The sequence below is a fragment of the Schistocerca piceifrons genome, chromosome 8, assembly GCF_021461385.2.
Source record: "Schistocerca piceifrons isolate TAMUIC-IGC-003096 chromosome 8, iqSchPice1.1, whole genome shotgun sequence".
NCBI classification, from domain to species: Eukaryota; Metazoa; Arthropoda; class Insecta; order Orthoptera; family Acrididae; genus Schistocerca; species Schistocerca piceifrons.
The window spans coordinates 477,011,879-477,038,927 of record NC_060145.1 but is presented as its reverse complement, the minus strand read 5'-3'; the positions used below and the strand labels follow the sequence as shown (position 1 = coordinate 477,038,927).

At 38.9% G+C, this 27,049-nt stretch overlaps 1 protein-coding gene across 1 annotated transcript in view; it reads right to left on the bottom strand.

The window, feature by feature from the left end:
- Positions 1-4,952: 4,952 nt before the first annotated feature.
- The window catches only part of LOC124711386 (protein son of sevenless), a 252,363-nt gene continuing 230,266 nt past the window's right edge, over positions 4,953-27,049 (bottom strand). Inside the window, exon 25 of the mRNA XM_047241436.1 lies at positions 4,953-8,859. Within this exon, the coding sequence (XP_047097392.1) occupies positions 8,681-8,859 (179 nt within the window). The 3' untranslated portion in view covers positions 4,953-8,680. The remainder of the gene's footprint in view (positions 8,860-27,049) is intronic.

Below are 27,049 nucleotides of genomic sequence, written 5' to 3'. Positions count from 1 at the left end.
AAATCTTGAGAGGCTTTTCTTGGTTTGGTAGGCGAATTTGAATGTGCCCACATCTTTGATTGTTCTTTTGTCTCAGGGTTCACGTACTTAATCCAGGTTTCGTCACCGGTCACGATTCTGTTTAACAATGGTTCTCCTTCGTCCTCATGACGTGACAGAAAGTCTAATGCAGAGGCCATTCTTTGAGTTTTGTGGTGGTCGGTAAGAATTTTGGGCACCCATCGTGCACAGAACTTACGGTAACCCAATCTTGCTGTCACTATCTCTTACAAGAGAGTCTTAGAAATCTGTGGAAAACCAGTAGACAACTCCGACATTGAGAAACGTCGATTTTCACGAACTTTTGCATCAACTGTCTGAACGAGTTCGTCAGTCACCAATGATGGTCTACCACTCCTCTCTTCATCATGAACGTTTTCTCGTCCACTTTTAAATAAACATACCCATTCACGGACAACTCCTTCACTCATAACTCTTGGTCCGTACACGGCACTAAGCTCACGATGAATAGCTGCTGCAGAATATCCTTTGGCTGTAAAAAACCTTATGACAGCACGCACTTCACATTTGGCGGGGTTTTCTATTGCAGCACACATTTCAAACTGCCACAAAAACTAAACTAGCACAGGTACGACGTTCACGCGACCACGGCTTGATTGCCGACTGACCTGTCGAGTGCGTGAACGCACAGATGGCGTCGCTACTCCCCCCACAACCCGCACTGTGACCAATCGCAGGTTACTTTCTGAATCGCCCTCGTATATTCACTGACTGCTATAATTCCTATCAGTTTTGAAACCGAATTTCATAGTCATTGACATTGTAGTAGAGAACAGTAAAAGTATTCAGAATGAGATTTTCACTCTGCAGCGGAGTGTGCGCTGATATGAAACTTCCTGGCAGATTAAAACTGTGTGCCCGACCGAGACTCACAGTGTTCTTCTCCACAAGCACATCAGTTATTACTGAACTGAGTGAACGGTCCTGAGATTTCCTAATATGATATGCAGAGTCGAGAAAGAATGACACTCGAAGTACTGCTGTCAGTTTGTATATTTAACATATTGGCGTAGATCTAGCTGTCACAGATGGTGACCGACTTTGAGAAAGATACTTCAAGATTTGCTTAACATCTTGCAGCTATTAAGAAGGTTCAAAAGAAATAAAATAAATTTCACTTAACACTATGCAAAAGACGTGGGCTCAGATAAAATGTGACTCATGATCATACTGCATATTATCTTTAAAGGAAACCAGCTGACATCTGTAACTGTAGTACACAATAACTATGCATTTATCAGTCGACAAAATGTGATGACCAGTATGTATGCAAATTAAATTATACATCTGCATCTTAAAATTAAAAACTGACAAATGGATTTACAATAATATTAATGTGGTTCAATGTATTTACTGTTAAATGAAGAGAGAGAATTGATGGACTGTACTTAATTTCAGATTGCAAAATGTTAGTACTGCACCTGTAAAAGTGAGGGTGGTGATACTGTCCTAACTTTTGGAACTATTAGTTCCTTACTTGGGAGGAGAGAGGGGTAGGTTAGGGGAAAGGCAGCTCATTCATATTCCATGGTAAGAGGAGCCCAACTATGATGAGAATGAGGGGTAAAAAAACTTCCCTCTGTGTGCTACACTGCTCAGACAGTAAACAGAAAAATATGGAAGAGGGTACGATGAATTACAGTCATAAATACAAAACATGGATTGAGAGACATTGTCTTAAACAATTAAAGCCACTATAACCTGTAACTCTTAAGTGTCTATCTGAAGTGCTCATGACAGTAATAGAGCAACAATTTTTACACATACAAGATATTCAGTAACTGTGACAGGTTTAATGTGTGAACGCTATAGATTGTGTGTCATACTCTAACAGACCTGCTCTACTGTGCACTACGCAGCTTGTGTACAGCACAAGTGTCACAACAGATCTGGTATAATAGCTGGGTGCCCCACACTTCAATTATTCAATTTGCATTGGACACTAACAAAATAGAAAGCTGTATCCACAGGAATAATACTGATTATTAAACACGAGTTGTTTCTATCTCTGCCCCTAAAATTCAATTCTAATGATGTCCACATTATTCTTGATACAAATATTTTCCCTGTATTGTGTTGTATTACAGTGTGGTTGAATTTCAGGGAACCTTGAGGACAGTTTCCTTTACAATATCTTGTAAGATGAATGTGAGTAATGCAAGTATGTAATCACTTTTGCCTGTAATGCATTCTGTCGGGAGGGGGGGGGGGGAGGGAGAGGGAGGGAGAGAGAGAGAGAGAGAGAGAGAGAGAGAGAGAGAGAGAGAGAGAGAGGGGGGGGGGATGGGAAAAGGGGGGGGGGATGGGAAAAGGGGGGGGGGATGGGAAAAGGGGGGGGGGATGGGAAAAGAGGGGGGGGATGGGAAAAGGGGGGGAGGAAAATAAATCATGCAAAACAATTGTGCTGTAAAGTACATTCTAATTCATTTTTTCATCGGCTTTATACATTTCAACAGTTTTTATATCCCATTCTTTCATTTACATGGCTTAAAATGCAAATCAGTGCATTAAATCTACATATCACAGTTAATTTTTTTTTATATACTCCTCCTATGAGCAACTTCCATTCACATTGGTCAGCCATAATTCAATAAGGAAACACTACAATATAAACATATGAAGGGTTCATCTTACATATTAAATCTGCAACTAAGAATGGGCTGTTAGAACAACAGCCTCAAGCACACCTGGACCACTTCTTGTTAGGACTGCACTCACCTGTGTAGAAACACACACACACACACACACACACACACACACACACACACACACACACAAATACTTAAGTGGCTCAATTTCATGATTTATATTGTGACACGGTGACTAGCCACCAATGTTTAATGCTTGGGAGGAAGGGGGGGGGGGGGGGGAGGGGGGTAGTCATAGAAGCATTCATCAAATGGATGAATATATTACAAGTAACTGATGCAGTTAATTGAAGTACTTTACCAGTAACAGGATTGTAGAAGACTTTAGGGTAAATCGAATTAGAAACTTCTTTGAGATCTAATAAATTTTGAGTCTTGTTTTGCCAAAATATAGTACTTGCCACTGCACCGTCCTCCCGAGAAAAATGCCTTTTTCCGATTTTCTCAGAAAATGTGTTACCCGAAGTACAAAATTCAAACATGAAGGTCCTTCACAGTCTCAAAATGAAACGCAGAGCAAAATCAAACAAAACACTGAAGCCCCTTAGAAATTCTACTTTTCTATGCAAAAGGGGCATGGTGGGGGCTAATAAGAAGGAACTTAGCAGCTCAACACAATCGCTCAGTCACAAAAACAAACACACACACACACACACACACACACACACACACACACACACACACACACAGTCATGTCACACAATATGCATAGTTTTGTATATAGATATATTTACTTGTTTGTGTTCATTTAAAATTCATCTAATCTCTCTATATTTATATATGTGTATGTATAAATATATACACTATACATGAAATGTGTGTGCAATATATATAACCTGCACGCACGCACACACACGCACGCGCGCGCACACACAACACACACACACACACACACACACACACACACACACCTCAGCGAAAAATACAATTACAAATCCATATACATTTTTATCTTTAAATATTATATGTTCTACATACAGATATACAAGTAAGTGTTAAAAGCATAATTATGATCCTTACACACTATCACAAATTTAGGTCCTTATTCACTAATTGGTCTCATTGAGCGGTATGACAATTACGATAATGTGTATTAACAATAAAAACACTAATTGCTGCAACTTTGGAAAAGGGTGTCTTCTCAAGAACAGAAAAAACCATAGACAAGTAACTAAAAGACATGCTACCCAAAATATACTATTAACTAATGAGATGAAGTTTTGCATAAATGCTCTACCTTTTTCATAAAATAGCCATGAACACTTTCTTCACAATTAGGCAATATACAAAGTTACAGTCTTTCCAGTCCAGTATTTCTGTTTTTTCTTTCTAATTTTTTTCTTTTTACAATACATTTTTTCAGAAAGAATTTTTTGCATTACTTTTACACCAAATAACAGAAATATTACTATAAACATTTCTTAAACAATATCATAATAAACTGACTAGCCATGTACTGAAATAATGTAGTTACATCTTACCATTACATTGAGATTTTTTTTTCTTGTTTTGCTAAACACACAGAAAAAATATACACAAAGAATAACACACTACCACTGGTCATACAGTACTGAAATTTATCAACAATAGGCCAAATCTAATCAAATGTCACATAAAATACCACCTTCTAGTACTATGTGATACCCATTATTTATGGTAAAAAGTGCCTACACAATTATACATCGATCACATAAAGGACCACATACAATTTACGTTCATATACAACAGTCATTTCTTTGCCATTTGAACAAGGAGTATGAACTGAAAATGAGTATAAAGCCAGAAAGGTGAGTTTCCATCCTAACTTAAAGAGTGTAATTCAATGGCATATTTAGAAACAAACAAGTAGTGCAGTCTAACAATTCCATCTTGGCCGTGATTTATTCTGAAATACCATATGTTCATAAACTGTTTTATATACAATACTGAAATTAAGCTGAAAGATATTATATGAAAACTGTACACTGATCAGTCAAATCAACTTTTGAATAATTTCTTTTATGTTCTTGTGGGTGTTTGTTTATTTCATAACTGAAGATGATGTATACTTGTTCTCAGTTGTAATAAATAGGCCTTATGTATCCTTATTACTGCAGTAACTATTGAATGGAGTTCACATGTAGCCACCAGTTTCATAGGTCAGCTAAATGTTTGTCCTTCTGGGTTCTAATACTTATCACTTAGTTTAAATCAAAATATGAAGGAATTTATTAGAGTAATCATTGGTGCATGTGGGTTTGTGTGACGACTATTACCACCCAACCCCTCTTGAAAATTATGGTGTCAATGAGCACATGATTTCTACCAATTACTGCAGAATTTTTCATTTCACTGGAGAGAAAGCCCTATAGCAAATGAAACAAATTGAGGTTTGGGAAGGCGTGTAGTTTTACTATTAAGACAAATTCAAAGCTAGAATATTTTTATTTAATGAAGCTCCATGTAGGAATATCAACAACCTATGAAAAGATAGACCAATACTTTTGGTAAGTAGCAATCTATCTTTACCTACATTGCTGTATTTAATGAAGGCAAATTGACAGCAAAATCTCTGTGCAATATACTTCTGGCAGCTGGAAGTGCTTTGCTGTAATTCAAGTTGGGAGCAAAATAAATATTTTAACAACTCTGAAGATTAAGAACACAGTACACAGAAAACATATGATCCAAAGCAGGTAAAACCTGCAAACACTGAATCAAGGGCAGCTCAGATCCCACCTTTCATATGTAAGTTACATTCATCAGCCAGTAATTAGGAATGCACATAACACTTTTCTATGCAAACTGTTTGCAAAATAATGTTTTTGAAAGGTAAAGATCCATTGCGCACTGTCACAACGATGAACGCGCAGTGTTCGACACTGATGTATTAACAAAAAAGTTATTTTACTTAAACAAAATAGAATCACATTACTTACAAGCTTTGGGCGTGTTTGCTTTCTATTAGTAACTTCATTCCTTTTGAGGGGAGTTGTAGCTAAAGGTAAGTAATCAATAATTTTGTGGCACATACGTGCAACATCTACATCAAGAGTGATTAACACTGAAACTGCAACTCGTATACATCAACGGAAAAATATTAATGAAATCCAGGGCACAAATTGGTGCTACACATGTTATACTCTAATAAGATGTAGTCCAGAAAAGTGTGGAGATAACAAGCCTCACAAAAAAAGTTTGTTGTGAATCATAAAAAAACGGTAAGAATTACAACACCACAATTACCATAATTAATTCTTACATTACTGCTTCATTCAGTTTATATTATGATTCTTTCAAAATAGAGAGTATGTGCTCAGTTCGTACAGATCACTGAAATTATGGCACACAAAGGGAACATTACACCCCCAAAGTAATTAAATAAAGTGTAACTTAACAACAGACAAAGTAACAGTATGTTTAAAAACTGCAGGTCAGTATTGTATGTAGCTGCCATAAACGTTACCTCACCTCAGACAAACAAAGTACTGAAAATAGAAATCTACAATGTATTTGGCACATAGATGGTCCCCATCTTTTTCACATACATAAAATTACTGCAAGTCTCTAAAAAATAACACATATTACACAGAACTGAAAGCGCATAATGTAAAAAGTTCTGCAAATGATTGGCTGCCAAGAAAACTAACTCAAAAAAGTTTTACTTAATTTAAATTGCATTATCGTTCACACTCCTTATTCCGTCATGGCAAATAAAATACTACAGTACATTTAATTTTTTTCTACATATCATGAAGCACCCCTCTAACACTGACATAATTTACTCATGGAGCATTATAATAAGAAACTAGATAATATATATAATGTGTTCATTTCACATTCTAGGAACAACAGAGCACCAAACTTCTGATTTACATTCAAAACCTAACAACAGCATCAGGCATGAAGCCTCTAGCCATTAATGGTGCTGTATTGTAGAATCAGAACAGAACTGACACACTTCATTTAATTTAGTCAACAATATATGTACACTCGAGTTGTTGTTGAAGCATCTGACACCATAAGAATGTAGCTTAAAAAATCTTTTATGCAATCTTTCTTGTAGCACGTTAACAGGAAACTACAATATGACTTGGGTAAAGTGGAATGTCAAGTAATACTCATTCACGTGACATTCAGGAAGACAAGATATGCCCATCAATTACACTGCACACACAAGCTTTGAGCTCCAACTTCCCCTCTGCACAAGAATCCATAAAAAGACAGTATATGTTACACAATTATCTTTAGTTTAAAAAGTGCTGATTTTACTATCAACAAGCTTGAATTTCATGCAAGTCTGTAGTCACAACCTCACCCGAAATACCTGCACATCCACCTACAAATAAAACTTGTTTGCGATGCATAAATAACTATGTGGCAATATCGAGCTGTGGCTTCTTTTTTTGGAACAAGGGGATGGGGGGCAAGTGAGTAGCAGCACTATTTGTTGTGCCCACATTCTCCAAGATGAAGTATGAACATTTCACTATTCCAAGATGCACTCAAATTATCAGACTGTATCTTATTCACATACATGTATGATAAAATAAGGCAATTTTTTAAGCTATTTATGAATTGTCCAGAAAATTATGTCCAACTTGAAACCAGCAAACATATTCAAATGTTCCACAAAATTATTTTTAAGGAATCAATAACGAAACACATTTTTCTTCTTTAAATGCAGTATAAAACATCTACATAGCAAACAAGATGAAACTGTTACCCTAATACAGGCTACATCAAACCAATTATATTAGGCAAGTGATGTCATTTTCTTAATACTTAATCACCTGAGATGTGTAAAACAGGAAAACAACTGCAATACAATTTACATTACTCTTCCATTTTCCACACAACTTCATAGAGGAGAGAGAGAGAAAAAATGTTACATAGACAGGATTTTAACATATGTGCAAATAAGTCTTAAAAAAAAAACAAATCCTAATTTAATTTACAAACCCTAAGGCTTCCTTGGTGATTAAAACACTGGCAATTTCCTTTCCAGACAATGATAGCGAAAAAATGTTTTTAAACACTATCGAGATTTTTTTTTTTCTCAATGAAATAAAACTGTAAAAAGTCTTGAAAGGATGTATGTAGATGCAGTTTTAGCAAAAAGGTAACAACATAAGATTTGAGGGTAAAATGACTCCAATTGTGAATACATCTATTACACATTATTCTTGTGCATAGTGCACCAATCTTAATAATAGAAAATAGGGGTTATGTAAGGGAACAAATCAAAATATCAACAGAATTCTACTTTAGCAGAAGCAATAGAAAACATTTGTACTATATTCATTGTTCCTCTGGCTATAACTCTTACAAACACATTCCATTTAACAGTTCTAAATACTGTAAACACACTATCCTAGTCCATAAACCCGTTCTACTCAACTATCACACAAAATGTCCAAAATATGAACAAGTTGCTAGCAAAAATAGACATTAAATTTGTCTGGGTTCCTCAGGTGGTTACGTCAGGCAACAAGACACACTGTCAACATTCTTATCCATACGTCCCAAACTCTGAACGGCTGGACAGATTATAGCATTTGGTCCAGTTAACTGGTGTCCACCCACCTTGTCAGAAATAAATAAATATCTTACTTGTCTCATAACATATCAGCAATCACACAGCCATCATTAACTTTATGGATTATTCTTTGACTTTCACAAAAATCCTGCTCAGATGTCACCACAGTGGAAAAATGTAACATATGAAAGTCCCCATCAACACCCATCAACTAGTCCACCAAGAGGCACACAGTTCACCACAAACTTTCAACGAATGGCTCACAGTCATATGGTAGTAGTATTTTTTTAAGCTCTATGCAAAAATAAAGGCTACATAGCTGCAGTTCACAAACACCGTCATATTAAAGCCACTCACAGATTTTCCACCTGTCGTCAGCAAAATATTCTTATACACCAACACTTTAAATAAATTAGTACGTACACAAATACTTCAGCCCCATGAGAAGCAGGCACTAGCTTTGACTATTAAAATGAAATGATGTGGGTGGTGGAATGTGCCTGTTGACAATCGGTCTGGGTGGCAGGCGCGGTGTGCGATGGACAGTGTGATGGTTGTGCTGACGTGGTAGTGAGCCAGTTAAGCATTCGTCACTGTGAAGTGATCTAGACGCCTGGTGGCCGATGCTGGATACTGAAACAGAAACAATTTTCATACACGAGGCTGTATGTAACGCATAGTAGTGTCATGACATACACTGGTGACACATTTAGTACACTAAATGGAGCAGTCACAATGGAAGGGGCTGTGTATTTGATACAACAAACCTATGTGAGCCTCAACAACACAACACACCTCAAAATGAAAGCATGCAGCAAACAAGCAGTTTCATATGATGGGCAAATACCACAAATTTTTTGACCAGTACACTGATGCCACATGACTGAAATAGTCAATACATAGTTTTACTGCATAACATCAAGTAAGAATTGATCTGATTCACTGCAAAACTGACAAGTTCTCAAGAATCAAAGAGGTTGGTTACAATAAGCAATTGAAATGTGCACGTAAAATTAACTTTCATTGCACATAATAATTATTTACACATCACTATCAGCAACAGGAGTGTCTCAGAAACTCTCAAACTCATAAACATCACTAAAACAAACAGAAGAGTCTGTACTGATGAATCATAGGAACACTGCACTTTAAATGGGATGCCACAACACTATCCCCAGATCAAGTAACTTTCAATGCAATTTAAGTGGAAACAGATTTGAATTTTATAGCTTACTCCGCTCACTGTGTATCATATGTTGAATGCTTTCCAAATCAATCTATTTTTCAACACTTAATTTAAGCTGCCTTGATAAATTTAAACGAAAAAGTCACTACTCAAGAAGAAAACTAAATTGTTATAATTATTTGGTCACAAGAATGCACGAGATTAAACACACATTCTCAAGATATACTCGAGACGAAAAATGTAATAAAGACAGTACATTTTATCAGTAGACCTAAAGACAACATAGCTTGGTGCCACTTTGTATTTGGCATTAACAGGCCCATTTGGGTTAAGGCAATGGCATCTCCCAGAAGAACACCAAAATTTTAATCAGTATACATTTACTGCCAGAACTCTGGTGACCAACAGCACTGATCTCCAATATGCAAAACAACAGAATTGCTTGTGATGTACCTGTGAGCTGAGTGAGCCATAAAATTCATATATGCTTGCACTTAAATTGAAATATCCTCATCATTCTGTTGAAAAAGTTATTTGTTCTGAGGGTAGTGCAGTGGTGCTGCTCATTGAGACATGCTCAATGAAACACAACACACAGGAAACATTAGGATATCATCTGCAGAGCAGTAGTTTTATGGTTTTCCATGCTGCCTGTTCAGAACAATATAATAACAGTTAATAAAAAGCACAGGTGTAGCCAACATGAAATACACAAGCAATTTTAGTTATTGTACATCAGGCTATTTACAACAAAACTTTCACCAAACAGCATGCAGGCACTGTATTGGTAGCACGAGGCATTCCATAGTACATTATGCTTTGTAATATCTGGGTATCTCTCATCTCAGCAACACAAAATTTTTCCCTTCCACTGTTTAATTGTGGTACAATTGGAAGTTGGCTCTTCAAATATGTACCTTTCCTGTGTTACTACAGAATAATTGCCATTAACATTTTTAAGCAATTAAACTTGCAGGACTCTTGTATGTCCTGCTTGGTTCCCTGGAATTACTGTAACAAGGCTACTTAGTGGTGTTTTTGAAATATCCTTGATTTTTTTTTTTTATTTTTTGTAAAAACTCCCTGAAATTAGTTTCATTACTAAATAATTTTGTATACTGTGAATAAACCATTTATAAATGAAACTGGGCTGGTCAAATTTAACAAATTTGTAACCAGTTATGAGTTCAGGTCATGCCAAAATGAACAATTCTGGCCAGAGTGGCTGGAGGCGGAGAGGGGGAGAGAGTTTTCATTTCCTTTCTGGAGAATGCTTTGGCTGAAAGCTCAGTGTGTAACACTCTTTCCAAAATAAAAAGTGCTTTGTTTCATACAGAGAATTTCGTGTTTCTGAAGTGATTGCACTGGGAAAGCAAGGTACTCGTATGTGTGCATTTTGTCAAGGAATAGTCGATATTGAAATCAGACAAAGCAAGAAACAGTATAGCGCTAGAATGGAAAATATTTTATATGTGCCTGACAAGTGCTCTTAACCACATCAACATATAACAGACTATATAATAAGTACACAATTGCATTTGACTTTAAAAGAGTTAGGATTCGGGGAAAAAGCCAGTGGTGAGATTGTCGTGGTAGGCTACTTGGAAAGTAGGCTGTACATGTTGTGTATACATGCTGTCAGACCAGAAAAGAGTAATCCAGTGAGCTTTATGACACACACTAATACTCAAAGTGCACCACAAAAGATTCGGAAATCAAAATATAAAATACATCAAAACTGAAGAAACTTATCAATGCACAGGGTCCATTCAATAAATAACAGGAAAAGTTGTATAAAAATATGAAACTTCAACAAAGCTTGTGATTCTTTGTTATTTTTTTGGTGGTGTCCAAGAACTTATCACGTAGGTCTGGCACACCTACCTCACAAATAGGGTGCTGGAAATAAATTAAACAAAATGACAGCACCATAGCAGGTTTGCACCAATGGGGAGCAGCGAAATGTCATTAGATTTCTTTTAGCTGAAAAGTTGAAACCAACTGAAATTCATTTATGGCAGTGCAATATGGTGAAAGTTTTTGAGATGAACACAGTGTACGAGTGGGCACGTTAGGTTCAACTGTGGTGCACCAAGTGTTGAGGATTTGCCACTCTCCAGGGCACACTGTCTGTACAGTCACTGACTAATGTTGTGAGAGCTGATGAGCTGATACAGGAAAACAGGCATATTACATTTAGTGATACTGCAGCAACGATGAACACTGGTGTTGGACCAGCCCACCATATTGTTTCATGAGGTACTGATGTTGGTGCCACAAAAGTTGAGCTCAGGAATGAAAGAAAGGTGCACAGAGGCATGCAGGGAGCTTTTGCAAAATTACATGGCTGAAGGGGAGGCATTTCTTCACTATACTTAACAGGAGATGAAAACTGGACGATTTTTTATGAACCTGAGTGAAAGCAAGCTTCAATGGAGTGGTGAAATTCTTCATCTCCAAGTCCTGGCAGTAAGTGTGTGTGTGTGTGTGTGTGTGTGTGTGTGTGTGTGTGTGTGTGTGTGTGTGTGTCCGAACGTTTATTATTACAGTAATACACAAAAATTTGAAGCAAATTGCTCAAGTACTTTTTGAGATTTTTGGTAGCAACGATTTCCCTTTATGTATTACATATACACTTATATATTAAAAATATGTGGCTGTCCATATGTTCATTGAGTACTGCCTGAAGCAAATTGGCCAAGAAATTTCAAGATTTTTGGTAATAATGTTTACCCTTTACATGCCACATATTTATTTACACAATAAAAATACAAATATAAAAACAAGCACATATTCAATTGCAACACTGTGCAATCATTGAAGAACTTTTGTAGATTTACGATTTTGAACAGACATACATTTACGAGGTGCATTCAAGTTCTAAGGCCTCCGATTTTTTTTCTAATTAACTACTCACCCGAAATCGATGAAACTGGCGTTACTTCTCGACATAATCACCCTGCAGACGTACACATTTTTCACAACGCTGACGCCATGATTCCATGGCAGCGGCGAAGGCTTCTTTAGGAGTCCGTTTTGACCACTGGAAAATTGCTGAGGCAATAGCAGCACGGCTGGTGAATTTGCGGCCACGGAGAGTGTCTTTCATTGTTGGAAAAAGCCAAAAGTCACTAGGAACCAGGTCAGGTGAGCAGGGAGCATGAGGAATCACTTAAGTTGTTATCATGAAGAAACTGTTGCGTAACGTTAGCTCGATGTGCGGGTGCGTTGTCTTGGTGAAACAGCACACGCGCAGCCCTTCCCGGATGTTTTTGTTGCAGTGCAGGAAGGAATTTGTTCTTCAAAACATTTTCGTAGGATGCACCTGTTACCGTAGTGCCCTTTGGAACGCAATGGGTAAGGATTACGCCCTCGGTGTCCCAGAACATGGACACCATCATTTTTTCAGCACTGGCGGTTACCCGAAATTTTTTTGGTGGCAGTGAATCTGTGTGCTTCCATTGAGCTGACTGGTACTTTGTTTCTGGATTGAAAAATGGCATCCACGTCTCATCCATTGTCACAACCGACGAAAAGAAAGTCCCATTCATGCTGTCATTGCGCGTCAACATGCCACACGGGCAGCCATGTGGTCGTCCGTCAGCATTCGTGGCACCCACCTGGATGACACTTTTCACATTTTCAGGTCTTCATGCAGGATTGTGTGCACAGAACCCACAGAAATGCCAACTCTGGAGGCGATCTGTTCAGCAGTCATTCGGCAATCCCCCAAAACAATTCTCTCCACTTTCTCGATCATGTCATCAGACCGGCTTGTGCGAGCCCGAGGCTGTTTCGGTTTGTTGTCACACGATGTTCTGCCTTCATTAAACTGTTGCACCCATGAACGCACTTTCGACACATCCATAACTCCATCACCACGTCTCCTTCAACTGTCGATGAATTTCAATTGGTTTCACACCACGCAAATTCAGAAAACGAATGATTGCACGCTGTTCAAGAAAGGAAAACGTCGCCATTTTAAGTATTTAAAACAGTTCTCATTCGCGCCGTTGGCGGTAAAATTCCATCTGCCATACGGTGCTGCCATCTCTGGGACGTATTGACAATGAATGGGGCCTCATTTTCAAACAATGCGCAAGTTTCTATCTCTTTCCAGTCCGGAGAAGAAGAAAAAATCAGAGGCCTTAGAACTTGAATGCACCTCGTATATTTTTATTTATATAGATGTAAATGTATGTTTGGACAGAATTGTAAGTCTCTGAAAGTTCTTCACCAATTCCTTCAAAATGTTGACAGTACATTAGAAGATATGTATGTTTTTACACACCTACTGGAGTGCCATATGGTATATAGACATTTACATTGTATATAGCATTACTTAATACGAATATAATAAATTGGGTTCTGCGTAACTTAGCAGCATTTTTGTTTTTGCATGTTGGTATTCTGGTTCCTATGGGTTTATGTACTGACTGTAATTTTTATCTGTAGTTAATTGCTGCTATTTAAGTTTACATACTGTCATTTGGAGACAGTGAGTGGAGCTGTGGACACTAGAAAATGGAGTGCCAAGTGGAGGAATCAGAATATTTCTGAAATATTTTTCTGTTTGAGTTCAATACAGAGGTTACAACAGCGGAAAGGGCCAGAAGCATTTGTGCCGTGTATAGGACCAATAGCATTAGACAGAGCATCGCAAGAAAATGGTTTTCTTGTTTCAAGGAAAATATTTTTGACACTGGTGACTATGTTCAGGGACACCCTTGGGGTTTGACGAAGATCATTTAAACATATTAGGCCATAATGTCCCACGTCAGTATACTCGAGAACTAGTCTTTCCAACACTGTGCAACATTTGCGTGCAATGGGGAAACTTCAATAATCAAGTGTATGGGTACTGCTGTAGTGTAACATGACATTTCTTAGGCTCTTTGAGAAATGGAAGATATTCATATGAATATGGAGAGGAACACTATTACGCTACATTAACTGAGCCAAAGTGATGCAGAACGTTGTCACTAGGTTTCTGTTTATGTAGGGCCAAGAATATATGCAGAAGTTCACCTCTCATGGGCAAGAGTGGTGAACAGAAGTCATCACTTGCTGTGGTGGACGACTTACTCCATGCAGCTGCTGATGGAAGGTGTTAATACCAAAGAACCTGTATTAGCAATGAAATTTATGTAAAATGTAATGTATCTGACTTACTCTCTGGTATATGGACCAGGCAGGAGGAGGAGGAGGAGGAGGAGGAGGAGGAGGAGGAGAAGCCTGGAGTTAAATGTAAAGTACATCGTATTAACGGTAAATTTAACAATATATGGTTCAAATCATGGAATTCTGATTATGAATGCCTTACTATGTTTGAGGTATGAATGCTTTAATTGTTTGAAGTGAGTAACGGGCTCCTTTTTCAGCTAAATCACGACATCTTCAGGGAAGAGGATCTGAGCAGGGTGAAGAATATTATTAGCTGGGACTGAATAGCAGGACCAGCCATACAATACAAATTTATACAGGACCGTAGTATCCAGAATATATTAGAAAATAAATGGAATCTATCAAACGTTATATGCTATACCGGGAGGACATATGTAGCCGATAGGTGCAATGTCTCCCTATAAGCACTAAACATACAACGTATGTCTAACATTATGTCTAGGACCGAGTGAAGGCAACAAAGACAGACAAAAAAGCTAACACGAAGAATATTTCGAGAAAAATAGCAAGAAATATTGAAAAACGCGCATTTTCAGGGGCAACGAAAGTAAACAGTTGCAGAGCAACAAAGCTTATAGCAGAGCATGTTATTCAGTGTCATTAAAGAAATTGTTGACGTACGAAAGAAGAAGGTAAGGTATTGAAGAAACCTCACAAAAACAAATGATACGTAGTGGGGTTGACAAAAATAACTATTTCCACTGCTACAATTTTTTTAAATTAAAAAAACTTAAAGAGGAACATTTGAGCAGTTTATAGCAGCCTAAGGACATCACGTCAGCTGATCCAGCAGACACACTGTCTACAATGTCATGCAGTCATGAGACACCTTTGGGAGAAGATGGGTGACTGAAGCGATTAGGCATGGGAGGTCTCTGTTTCAGTAAAGGTTGGGAAGGTAATTATAGTCTGTGAACATCAGCGTGAGACCCTCTGTATATTTCGAGAGGGCCTGCTCGTCACTACAGATGTGATGGTCACAGGTGACTTAGCTGTTTGAAAGGGACATCTTGCTAACAAACAGATGGCACCTGTCAAAGTGGAAGTATTTCTGGCAGGTTTGATACGGATGGGGCCTAGCTCCCCATGGCCATTGTATCTGTAGTGTCAACTGATCCCTCTTTAAATATACCAAGGGTCTCACCAAGGCCTTCACAGACCGTAATTAGTCTATCTTTATATAGATGGTTGCAGGATCTCGGCTGCTCAATATAAAATGTTAAATAAAAACACCTTTCAGACATCTAAATTTCCATTTGTAACTTTTTTTTTTATTATTATTATTTTGACCATCACTTGCGGACGCGGAAAGTGACAATCTAAAGGATTATTGTTTCAAAAATCTAGATACCACTAACTGAAACCTGGCCATTATTTTGACCGGACCAAATGTGGGATTCTTCCTACATCAGTCAATCAGTAACGGTCATACTTTCCTTTGCCTTCCCCAGCTTAAGGGCTATTTGACACAGAGGTGCCTGAAGATGGTGTACTGTAGCTCTGAAACTGGTTGCTCTAATAAAATAACAACCGGAAAGTTAAATGGCTGAAAGGTGTTTTGATTCAACATTTCGTACAGAAACCACCTTCCATGTTTTATCTTTCAAGTCATCAGTGACCAGTAAAAGAGGAGCATTCCCCTCATAACTCAGCACTATCAACAGCTGAAACAACTGAATCACATTCACCCCCATGGTTGTGACTACCTATTGTAGTACCATGAAATGAGGAATGTCCTACTCACTGTCCTCCCCATCCCTCCCACTGTGGTACTCCACTGGCCACCGAATCTAGACAATACCCTCGTCCATCACTACACAACCCCTGCTCCCAACCCCTTGCCTCATTGCTCATATCCCTGTAATAGACCTAGATGCAATGCCTGCCCCTTACATCCTTTCACCACTACCTACTCCAGTCTTGTCACCAGCATCATTCATCCCATCAAAGGCAGGGCTGCCTGCAAACCAGTCATGTGATCTAGAAGCTAAGTTGCAACCACTGTTCTGCATTCTATGTGGGCATGACAACCAACAAGCCATCTGTCTGCATAAATGGCCACAGACAAACTGTGGCCAAGAAACAACTGGACCATCCATTTGCTTAGCACACTGCCCAACACAATGTTTTCATTTTAATGACTGCTTCACAGCCTGTGCCATATGGATCGTTCATACCAACACCAGCTTTTCTGAATTGCACAGGTGGAAACTCTCCTTGCAATACATCCTACATTCTCTTAACTCTCCTGGCCTCAAACTTCATTAGTCATTGTGCTTCATCCCCTTAACTGTTCCTACTCCAACACTACATTGTCTTCTATTCCACAAGCACATTCACTGTCTTTTAACCCCCCCCACTCCCACCCCCACCCCCACCCCACCCCCACCCCACCCCAATTACCCACTCACCATCTAACTTCTCAACTGTATCTAGCTGTTCTACTTTCTCTCCACCTCGTTCCCTGCACACTCCCACCAACAGCACTTTACCATCCCCCATTCATATCCTGCTCTCCCTCCCCCTCTGCATCCTAGCCCCTTCTTACCCCCACCACCCAGACTGCTTTTCCTATCATGAGCAGCTGATCAAAGTCTGGGCATGGCTCCAGAGACAGCGGTCATGTATGTGAGAGTTGCATTTCTATGAATGTGTGTGTGTATGTTGTCTAGTTCAGAAAAAGGCCTTCTGGCTGAAAACTTACATTTTTAGTAGTCTTTTTATTGTGTCTTTCTGAAAATCAACATCTCTGCTAGATGGTGAGTAGCAGTCCATCCTTTTCATGATACTGTCAAATGGTGAAACAGTATGTCACTCTTTGAGAGAATATTTCACAAATGAAGGACAACCACACAGATTACTGACTATTAATGGCCCACAATTTAGCAGTCAGGCTTTAAAGAATTTTTAGCCTGGGAACTAGTAAAACATATAGCTATTCCTAAATATCACCTCACATGGTAATCTCTGTGAACAAATAATAAAGAATATTACATGACTTCGCATGACATATTATTCCACAAAACATACGTCTTGTTGTTGTGGTCTTCAGTCCTGAGACTGGTTTGATGCAGCTCTCCATGCTACCCTATCCCGTGCAAGCTTCTTCATCTCCCAGTACTTACTGCAACCCACATCCTTCTGAATCTGCTTAGTGTATGCATCTCTTGGTCTCCCTCTACAATTTTTACCCTCCACACTGCCCTCCAATGCTAAATTTGTGATCCCTTGATGCCTCAGAACATGTCCTACTAACCGGTCCCTTCTTTTTGTCAAGTTGTGCCACATACTCCTCTTCTCCCCAATTCTATTCAATACTTCATCATTAGTTATGTGATCTACCCATCTACTCTTCAGCATTCTTCTGTAGCAGCACATTTCGAAAGCTTCTATTCTCTTCTTGACCAAACTATTTATCGTCCACGTTTCACTTCCATACATGGCTCTACACTCCATACAAATACTTTCAGAAACGACTTCCTGACACTTAAATCTATACTCGATGTTAACAAATTTCTCTGCTTCAGAAATGCTTTCCTTGCCATTGCCAGTCTACATCTTATATCCTCTCTACTTCAACCATCATCAGTTATTTTGCTCCCCAAATAGCAAAACTCCTTTACTACTTTAAGTGCCTCATTTCCTAATCTAATTCCCTCAGCATCACCAGACTTAATTAGACTACATTCCATTATCCTCGTTTTGCTTTTGTTGATGTTCATCTTATATCCTCCTTTCAAGACACTGTCCATTCCGTTCAACTGCTCTTCCAAGTCCTTTGCTGACTCTGACAGAATTACAATGTCATCGGCGAACCTCAAAGTTTTTATTTCTTCTCCATGGATTTTAATACCTACTCAGAATTTTTCTTTTGTTTCTTTTACTGCTTGCTCAATATACAGATTGAATAACATCGGGGAGAGGCTACAACCCTGTCTCACTCCTTGCCCAACCACTGCTTCCCTTTCATGTCCCTAGACTCTTATAACTGCCATCTGATTTCTGTACAAATTGTAAATAGCCTTTCGCTCCCTGTATTTTACCCCTGCCACCTTTAGAATTTGAAAGAGAGTATTCCAGTCAACACCGTCAAAAGTTTTCTCTAAGTCTACAAATGCTAGAAACGTAGGTTTGCCTTTCCTTAATCTTTCTTCTAAGATAAGTCGTAAGGTCAGTATTGCCTCACGTGTTCCAATATTTCTACGGAATCCAAACTGATCTTCCCCAAGGTCGGCTTCTACCAGTTTTTCCATTCGTCTGTAAAGAATTCGTGTTAGTATTTAGCAGCTGCGACTTATTACACTGATTGTTCGGTAATTTTCACATCTGTCAACACCTGCTTTCTTTGGGATCGGAATTATTATATTCTTCTTGAAGTCTGAGGGAATTTCGACTGTCTCATACATCTTGCTCACCAGATGGTAGAGTTTTGTCAGGACTGGCTCTCCCAAGGCTGTCAGTAGTTCTAATGGAATGTTGTCTACTCCCGGGGCCTTGTTTCGACTCAGGTCTTTCAGTGCTCTGTCAAACTCTTCACGCAGTTCATGTCTCCCATTTCATCTTCATCTACATCCTCTTCCATTTCCATAATATTGTCCTCAAGTACATCGCCCTGGTATAGGCCCTCTATATGCTCCTTCCACCTTTCTGCTTTCCCTTCTTTGCTTAGAACTGGGTTTCCATCTGAGCTCTTGATATTCATACAAGTTGTTCTCTTTTCTGCAAAGGTCTCTCTAATTTTCCTGTAGGCAGTGTCTATCTTACCCCTAGTGAGATAAGCCTCTACATCCTTACGTTTGTCCTCTAGCCATCCCTGCTTAGCCATTTTGCACTTCCTGTCAATCTCATTTTTGAGACGACTGTATTCCTTTTTGCCTCCTTCATTTACTGCATTTTTGTATTTTCTCCTTTCGTCAATTAAGTTCAATATTTCTTCTGTTACCCAAGAATTTCTACTAGCCCTCTTCTTTTTACCTGCTTGATCCTCTGCTGCCTTCACTACTTCATCCCTCAGAGCTACCCATTCTTCTTCTACTGTACTTCTTTCCACCATTCCAGTCAATTGTTCCCTTATGCTCTCCCTGAAACTCTGTACAACCTCTGGTTCTTTCAGTTTATCCAGGACCCATCTCCTTAAATTCCCACCTTTTTGCAGTTTCTTCAGTTTTAATCTACAGTTCATAACCAATAGATTGTGGTCAGAGTCCACATCTGCCCCTGGAAATGTCTTACAACTTAAAACCTGGTTCTAAATCTCTGTCTTACCATTATATAATCAATCTGATACCTTTTAGTATCTCCAGGATTCTTCCATGTATACAACCTTCTTTCATGATTCTTGAACTAAGTGTTAGCTATACAATCTTGGGTACAATTAATTCCTGACTTTCAGGTACTGATAAATTAATTACCTACCATGCATGATGACAGTACCATCACCTGTAGAGGTAATGAAGAAACCTTTCATATGAGAACCATTGATAAAAATGTTAAACTGGCATAAAGGGGAAGAATTAACTATAAAAGAATTACAGAGGCAAGTACAGGATAACCTACAATATAGTGCAAAAGTCTGCATTGACAGAAAAATATCACCCAGGTACTGGAATTCAAAATACGTGATTTAGTTTTAAAATGCGACAATCATTTAAGTTCCAATATTAAAAGAGGGAAATGGTGAAATGACTGCAGCCCAGGGTATAAGCAGCTGATGTACATTAATATGACATCACCATAAATAATATTAAGTGTTCTTTGTTTAGAACAAGCATATAAACTGATGAAGATATAAGTAATCGCAAAGAAGATTTATTGATGATACACAAAGGAAAGCAAACGACACAGTATCAAGTTCCTGAAGGTTAATGAGATTTAGCGGACGCGGCGGAGAGGGAGGTAGCTAACCAGGATGATCAAAAGGACATCAAGACAGATGTTAGGTAGGCCATATTTTTTTGGAGGGAGGCATACAGTACCATAAAACAATAGATGACAGGCTAACACTGAAGAGGTACAATGCGTCCACATCTACATCTTCACAGACGGTGGTGGTGGTGGTGGTTGTTTGTGGGTCACTCAACATCTTGGTCATCAGCATCTGTACAACTTCCAAATCTTCCCAATTCCAGTCTCGGCACTACCCAAATGATGATGAGATGATGAGGACAACACAAACACCCAGTCCCTGGGTGGAGAAAATCCCTGACCTGGCTGGGAATCTAATCAAGGACCCCAGGATCCAGAGGCAGCAACGCTAGCCACTACACCACAGGCTGTTGGCATCTACATGGATACTCTGCAAATCACACTTACGTGCCTGCAGAGGGTTCATTGAACCACCTTTACAATAATTCTCTATTATTCCATTCTCGAACAGCAAGCAGAAAAAATGAGAAACTATACCTTTCCGTGTGCGCTCTGATTTCCCTTATTCTATATGATGATCATTTCTCCCTACGTACATTGGCGTCAACAAAATATTTTCGCACTTGTAGGAGGAAGTTGGTGACTGAAATTTAATGAGAAGATTCCACCGCAATGAAAAACGCCTTTGTTTTAATGGTGTCTATCCCAAATCCCATATCATGTCCATGACAATCTCTTCCCTATTTCACAATAATAGAAAACGTGTTGCTCCTCTTTGAACTTTCTCAATGTACTCCGTTAATCCTATCTGACAAGGATCCCAGGCCGTGCAGAAGAACTCCAAAAGAGGACAGACAAGCATAGTGTAGGCAGTCTCTTTAGTAGATCTGTTACATTTTGGCAGTCTCTTTAGTAGATCTGTTACATTTTCCTAAGTTTTCAGCCAATAAACAGCAATCTTTGGTTTGTCTTCTCCACAACATTTTCTGGTGTTCTTTCTAATTTAAATTGTTCATAACTGTAATTTCTAGCATTTTGGTTGAATTTACAGCCTTTAGAATAACTGGTTTGTTGTGTAATGGAACTTCAATGGATTCCTTTTAGTACTCATGAGGATGGCCTCATATTTTTCAGTATTTAGGGTCAATTGTCAATTTTTGTACTGTTCAGATATGTTTCCTAAATAATTTTGCAAATTGTTTTGATTTTCTGATGAGTTTACTAGACGATAAAAGACAGCATCACCTGCAAACAACCTAAGATGGCTGATCGGATTGTCTCCTAAACCATTTATATAGATGATGAACAGTAGGGCCTGTGCACTAGCTGGTAAAATGCCAGAAATCAGTTCTGTTTTACTCTATGACTTTCTGTCAATTAATACAAACTGTGACCTCTCTAACAGGAAATCACAAATCCAGTCACATAACTGAGACAATATTCCATAAGCACGCAATTTCACGACAAGCTACTTGTGTGGTACAGCATCAAAAGCCTTTTGGAAATCTAGGAATACGGGATCAATTTGAAATCCCTTGTCAATATTGCTCAACACTTTGTGCGCGTAAGGAGCTAGTTTTGTCTCACAAGAACGATATTTTCTAAATCCATGTTGATTGTGTGTCAATAAACTGTTGTCTTCAAGGTAATTCATAATGTTAAAACACAATATATGTTCCAAGATACTGCTGCATACTGGTGTTAATGATATGGGCCTGTAATTTAGTGGATTATTTCTACTAACTTTTTTGAATATTTGTATGACCTGTGCAACTTCACAGAATTTGGGTATGGATCTTTCATAAAGTGAACAGTTGAATACAATTGTTAAGGATGGAGCTACTGCATCAGCATATTCTGAAACGTACCTAACTGATACACAGTCTGGACCAGAAGACTTGCTTTTATTACGTGATTTATGTTGCAATACTAATCTGAGAATATCTGCTTCTAAGTTAATCATGGTGGCACCTGTTCTTGGTTCGAATTCTGGAATATTTACTTTGTCTTCTTTGGTGAAGGAATTTTAAAAGACTGTATTTAGTAACAAAAGTTCCTTTGTGGAAACTATCACAAACATCTCACACTGATGCCCTCGCCAAATTTTAAGCTTCTGTAAAATATCACCAATCTTGAAGATTTTGTGTTCGTTTAAACTTGGCGTGCTTTTTTCATTGTTTCTGCAACAGTGTTGTCACCCATTTTGAGTACCAAAGGGAATCTGCTCAGTTGTGTGTTTATTTATTTATTTGGTGTAAATCTCTCAATTACTTTTGATATTATTTCTTTGAATTCAAGCCACATCTGGTCTACACTTACATTGTTAATCTGGAAGGAGCGGAGATTGTCTCTCAAAAAGACATCAAGTGAATTTTTATCTGCTTTTTTGAATAGGTACATTTTTCGTTTATTTTGGACGATTTAGGCATAATAATATTCAATCTCGCTACGACAACCTTGTGTTCACTAATCCTTGTATCCATTTTGATGCTCATTATTAGCTCAGGATTATTTGTTGCTAAGAGGTAAAATGTGTTTTCACAACAGTTTACTATTTGTGGGGCTCATGAACTAACTGATTGAAATTATTTTCAGAGAACACATTTAGCACAATTTTGGATGATTTTTTTTTAATGAAAAAAAAACCTTTCAGCAAATGTATCATCTGAGTTTCGAGGTAGGTAAAAGGATACAATTACTATTTTATTATGGTAGCCAAGAATGACCTCTAGACATGCTAACTCAGAGAAACTTTCTACTTCAATTTTGCTACAAGGTAAACTATTTCTATCAGCAACACACACACCACAGCCAACTGTGTTTGGCCTATCCTTTCGGAACACTTTTAGGTTCTTTGCAAAAATTTTGGCAGAACTTATTTCTGGCTTTAGCCAGTTTTCAGTGCGTATAACGATTTGAGCAGCAGTGCTTTGTATTAGCACTTGGAGCTCTGGTACTTTTCCAACACAGCTACGACAATTTACAACTGTTATACCGATGATTCCTATTCTACGTTCTTCCTATATTTGACCTGCACCCTCTGAGAATGAAGCCCTTTTTGTATTTCCCCCAGACCCACTTACATAAAAAAACTGCCCAGTCCACACCATACAGCCTCTGCTACACACATAGCCACCTCCTGCATGTAGTGGATCACAGTTACAAATGGTAAAAATGGGATGTGATGGAAATAGACAGAAGTATACACAAAATACAAGGAGGAGGCCCGAACAAAGTAGACTGCAAAGTGATCAGGAAGTCAGAAATGTCTGGTGGATAATATATTACAAGGAAGGCCACACAATAGTGATTCCTGAAGGGAAACACTACTTGAGTGCTCATTATTTGGGAAATGGACAAATACCACACCCCTTATTAAGGTAAGGTATGGAGTTGTGTTGGGTATGTTATTCCCTTATATGGAACCCTTACCAGGTTCAGGTGAACCTGTAGAAGGGATGGCTCCAACCATATATTTGTTGAGGAATGAAGGAGGTACAAGGGGACATCACACAGTATTTTGAGTAAATACGGGAAAGAGTGCTGGTTTCTTTAAAGATGGAAAAAACAGTAACTTGAAAGAAAACGAAAGGGCAAATGTGTGAAATAAGGTGAAGCTACTTCTAAAGAATGAAAAAGAAAAATAATAAAGAATTTCTGACAGACTTGTTCTGAGCTTCATTGGTGGGATACTATCATGTTGTGAGGTTTTATTCTTATAGTAAGACACTATAAGATAATCTTAAAAGGAGTCCTAACATACAAGCACATTCCAGAGTTCTAGAAATAAGTAATAAGGTGAAAATGATACGTATTTGTTAGAAAAGTAATGGCAAGAAATGATGTAAAAATTGTATAATGAAGAACCCCAGAAAAAGACTGGATTCTTGAGTAACAACTTTAAAAAGTAGAAGTAATTTATTTAACAATGATTGACAGCAAAAATCTAGAGCCCACTTAACTATATTGGAAGGATAGATTTGAACTAATAAAAACAATTAAGTGTAGATTAGAATATAGCCAATTTCTTTATACAGTAAATCAAATAACACCTACTCCAGGTGGGAATATCAACCATGTAGGAAAAGATAGATTGCTACTTACCATAAAGAAGATGTGTCAAGTTGCAGGTCATGATTAAAAGACATGCACCTATAATCTGGAGAGGGTGGAGAAGGGGAAGGGATAGTAGTGCGCAGATGGAGAGAGAGACGAATGCTGTCTGGTGGAGTGTGCATGGACTAGACTGCCAACAAGTGCAGTGTCAGGAGGTTGTGGGGCAGGGAGGTGGGGAAAAAAGGAACAAATAAGAGAGAAGTAGAGAAAGAGAGGCGGATGTGTTGGTAGAGGGCTGCAAATAAACAGGGCGGGGGACTAGAATGGGGTGGAGACAATAGGACAAGAGTAGGTGGCAACTGTTGGGTGGAGAGAGTGGGGATCCCATACACGCAGTTCAGAAAAGCTGATGGTGGAGGGAAGGATCCAGATGACTCTGGTATTGAAGTGGCCATTGAAATGAAGTGAGTTATGTTCAGCTGCATATTGTGCCACACAGTGGTCTATTTTGCTCTTGGCTACAGTTTGGCAGTGGCCATTCATCAGGGTGGACAGCTGGACGGTAGTCACACCAATATAAAAATCTGTGCATTGATTGCAGAAGAGCTAGTAAATAACATGGCTGCTTTCACAGGTGGCCCGGCCCCTGATGGGGTAGGGTAAACCTGTGACAGGACTGGAATTGGAAGTGCTGGGTGGGTGGCTTGGGCAGGTTTTCCACCTGGGTCTTCCACAGGGAAATGATCTTTGTGGCACAAGGGTTTTGGATTTGGAGCAGCATAGGGATGGACTAAAATGTTGTGGAGGTTGGGTGGGCGACAGAACATCACTTTATACGGGGTGGAAAGTATCTCAGGTAGGATTTCCTCATTTCAGGGCATGATGATAGGTAATCAAAAGCCAGATGAAGGATGTGGTTCTGGTTCTCTTGTTCCAGTCCAGCGTGGTACTGGGTGACGAAGGGGACACTCCTTCGTGGCTGGTTTTTGAGGGTGATGGGACGATTGGGGTTGTGAGGGGAAATGCCACAGGAGATCTGTTTGCAGACTAGGTCTGGATGATAATGCCTGCCTGTGAAGGTCTTGATGAGATCCTCAGCAAGGTAGTTTTTGTCACTGCAGATATGCTGTCCCCAGGCAGCCAGGCTATACGAGAGAGATTTTTCTGTGTGAAAGGGGTGACAGCTGTCGAAATTCAGGTACTGTTGGTTGTTGGTCAGTTTAACATGGACGGAGGTGCAGATGGAGCCATCAGAGAGGAGGTGGTCAACATCTCAGAAGGTGGCACGCTGGGTTGAGGAGGACCACGTGAAATGGATGGGAGAGAAGGTGTTAAGGAATGAAGGAATGAAAATAGGGTGCCTTGGCCCTGGGTCCATATCATGGAGAGATTGTCAATGAACATAACCATGACTAGAGGTTTGGAGTTTTGAGAGGTTAGGAAGATCTCCTCTAGATGGCTCATACAAAGGTTGGCATACGAGCTTGGCATGTGTGTGCCGATGTCTGTGCCGCATATTTGTTTATATACCTCCCCTTCAAATGAGAAGTAGTTGTGGGTTAGGATGAAGTCAGTAAGGTGTATGAGGAACAAGGTAGTACGTTTGGAGGATGAAGGACATTGGGAAAGGTAGTGTTCAATAACAGTAAGACAATGGGCATGAGGGACGTCAGTGTATAGTGAGGTGGTGTCAAAAATGACAAGTAGGGATCCAGGAGAAAAGTGATTGGTGTCTTTGATGTGGGAGGCTAGATTATGTGCAATTGATTCAACACATCGGTCAATGAGTGCCAAAATTCCTTCAGTGGGGCACAATAACCACCCACAATTGAACACCCAGGATTGTTGGGTTTGTGGATTTTGGGCAGCATGTAGAAGCTGGGTATGCAGGGTATCATAAGGATGATGAGGAAATGGATTCACGGGAGCTGTTCTGGGAAGGGCCTAAGGCTTTAAGCAGGGATTGGAGTTTGTGTTGGAGCTCTGGGATGGGATCACTCAGGAAAAGTTTACAGATGGAGAATTCAGACAATTGGCGGAGGTTTTCTGCCAGGAATTCACTGAGATTCATCTTACTAACTTTTATCCTAACCCACAACTATTACTCATTTGCAGGTGAAATTGGACTATCTTCCCATTCCCATTCAAAATTCTTTTCCTCATGTCAACATTCTCTGAAGTGATCATTTTAGCTCGAATTTTTAACTTTCTAGACTTTATACTGTTATGGCTACACCCAACACCAGTAGTAAACTGCCCTTTAAAAAAATTAGTACAAATGAGTTTACTATTTCAGATTAAATTTCACATTAATATATCAACCAAGGCGAGTAAGCCGTTCGTTAACAATCCAACTTTGAAATTTAGTGATATGAACTGTGCAGTTATGTTGCACCACAAATTCTTGAAAATTCTTCCCCGTTTCCGAAAAGCTACGATATTTATTCGTTATGATTATTTTAAATAATAGCTCCACTTAAGAGCTATCCTAGACACCAATAACAATATCTTATTCAAAGTAATTTGTTCATA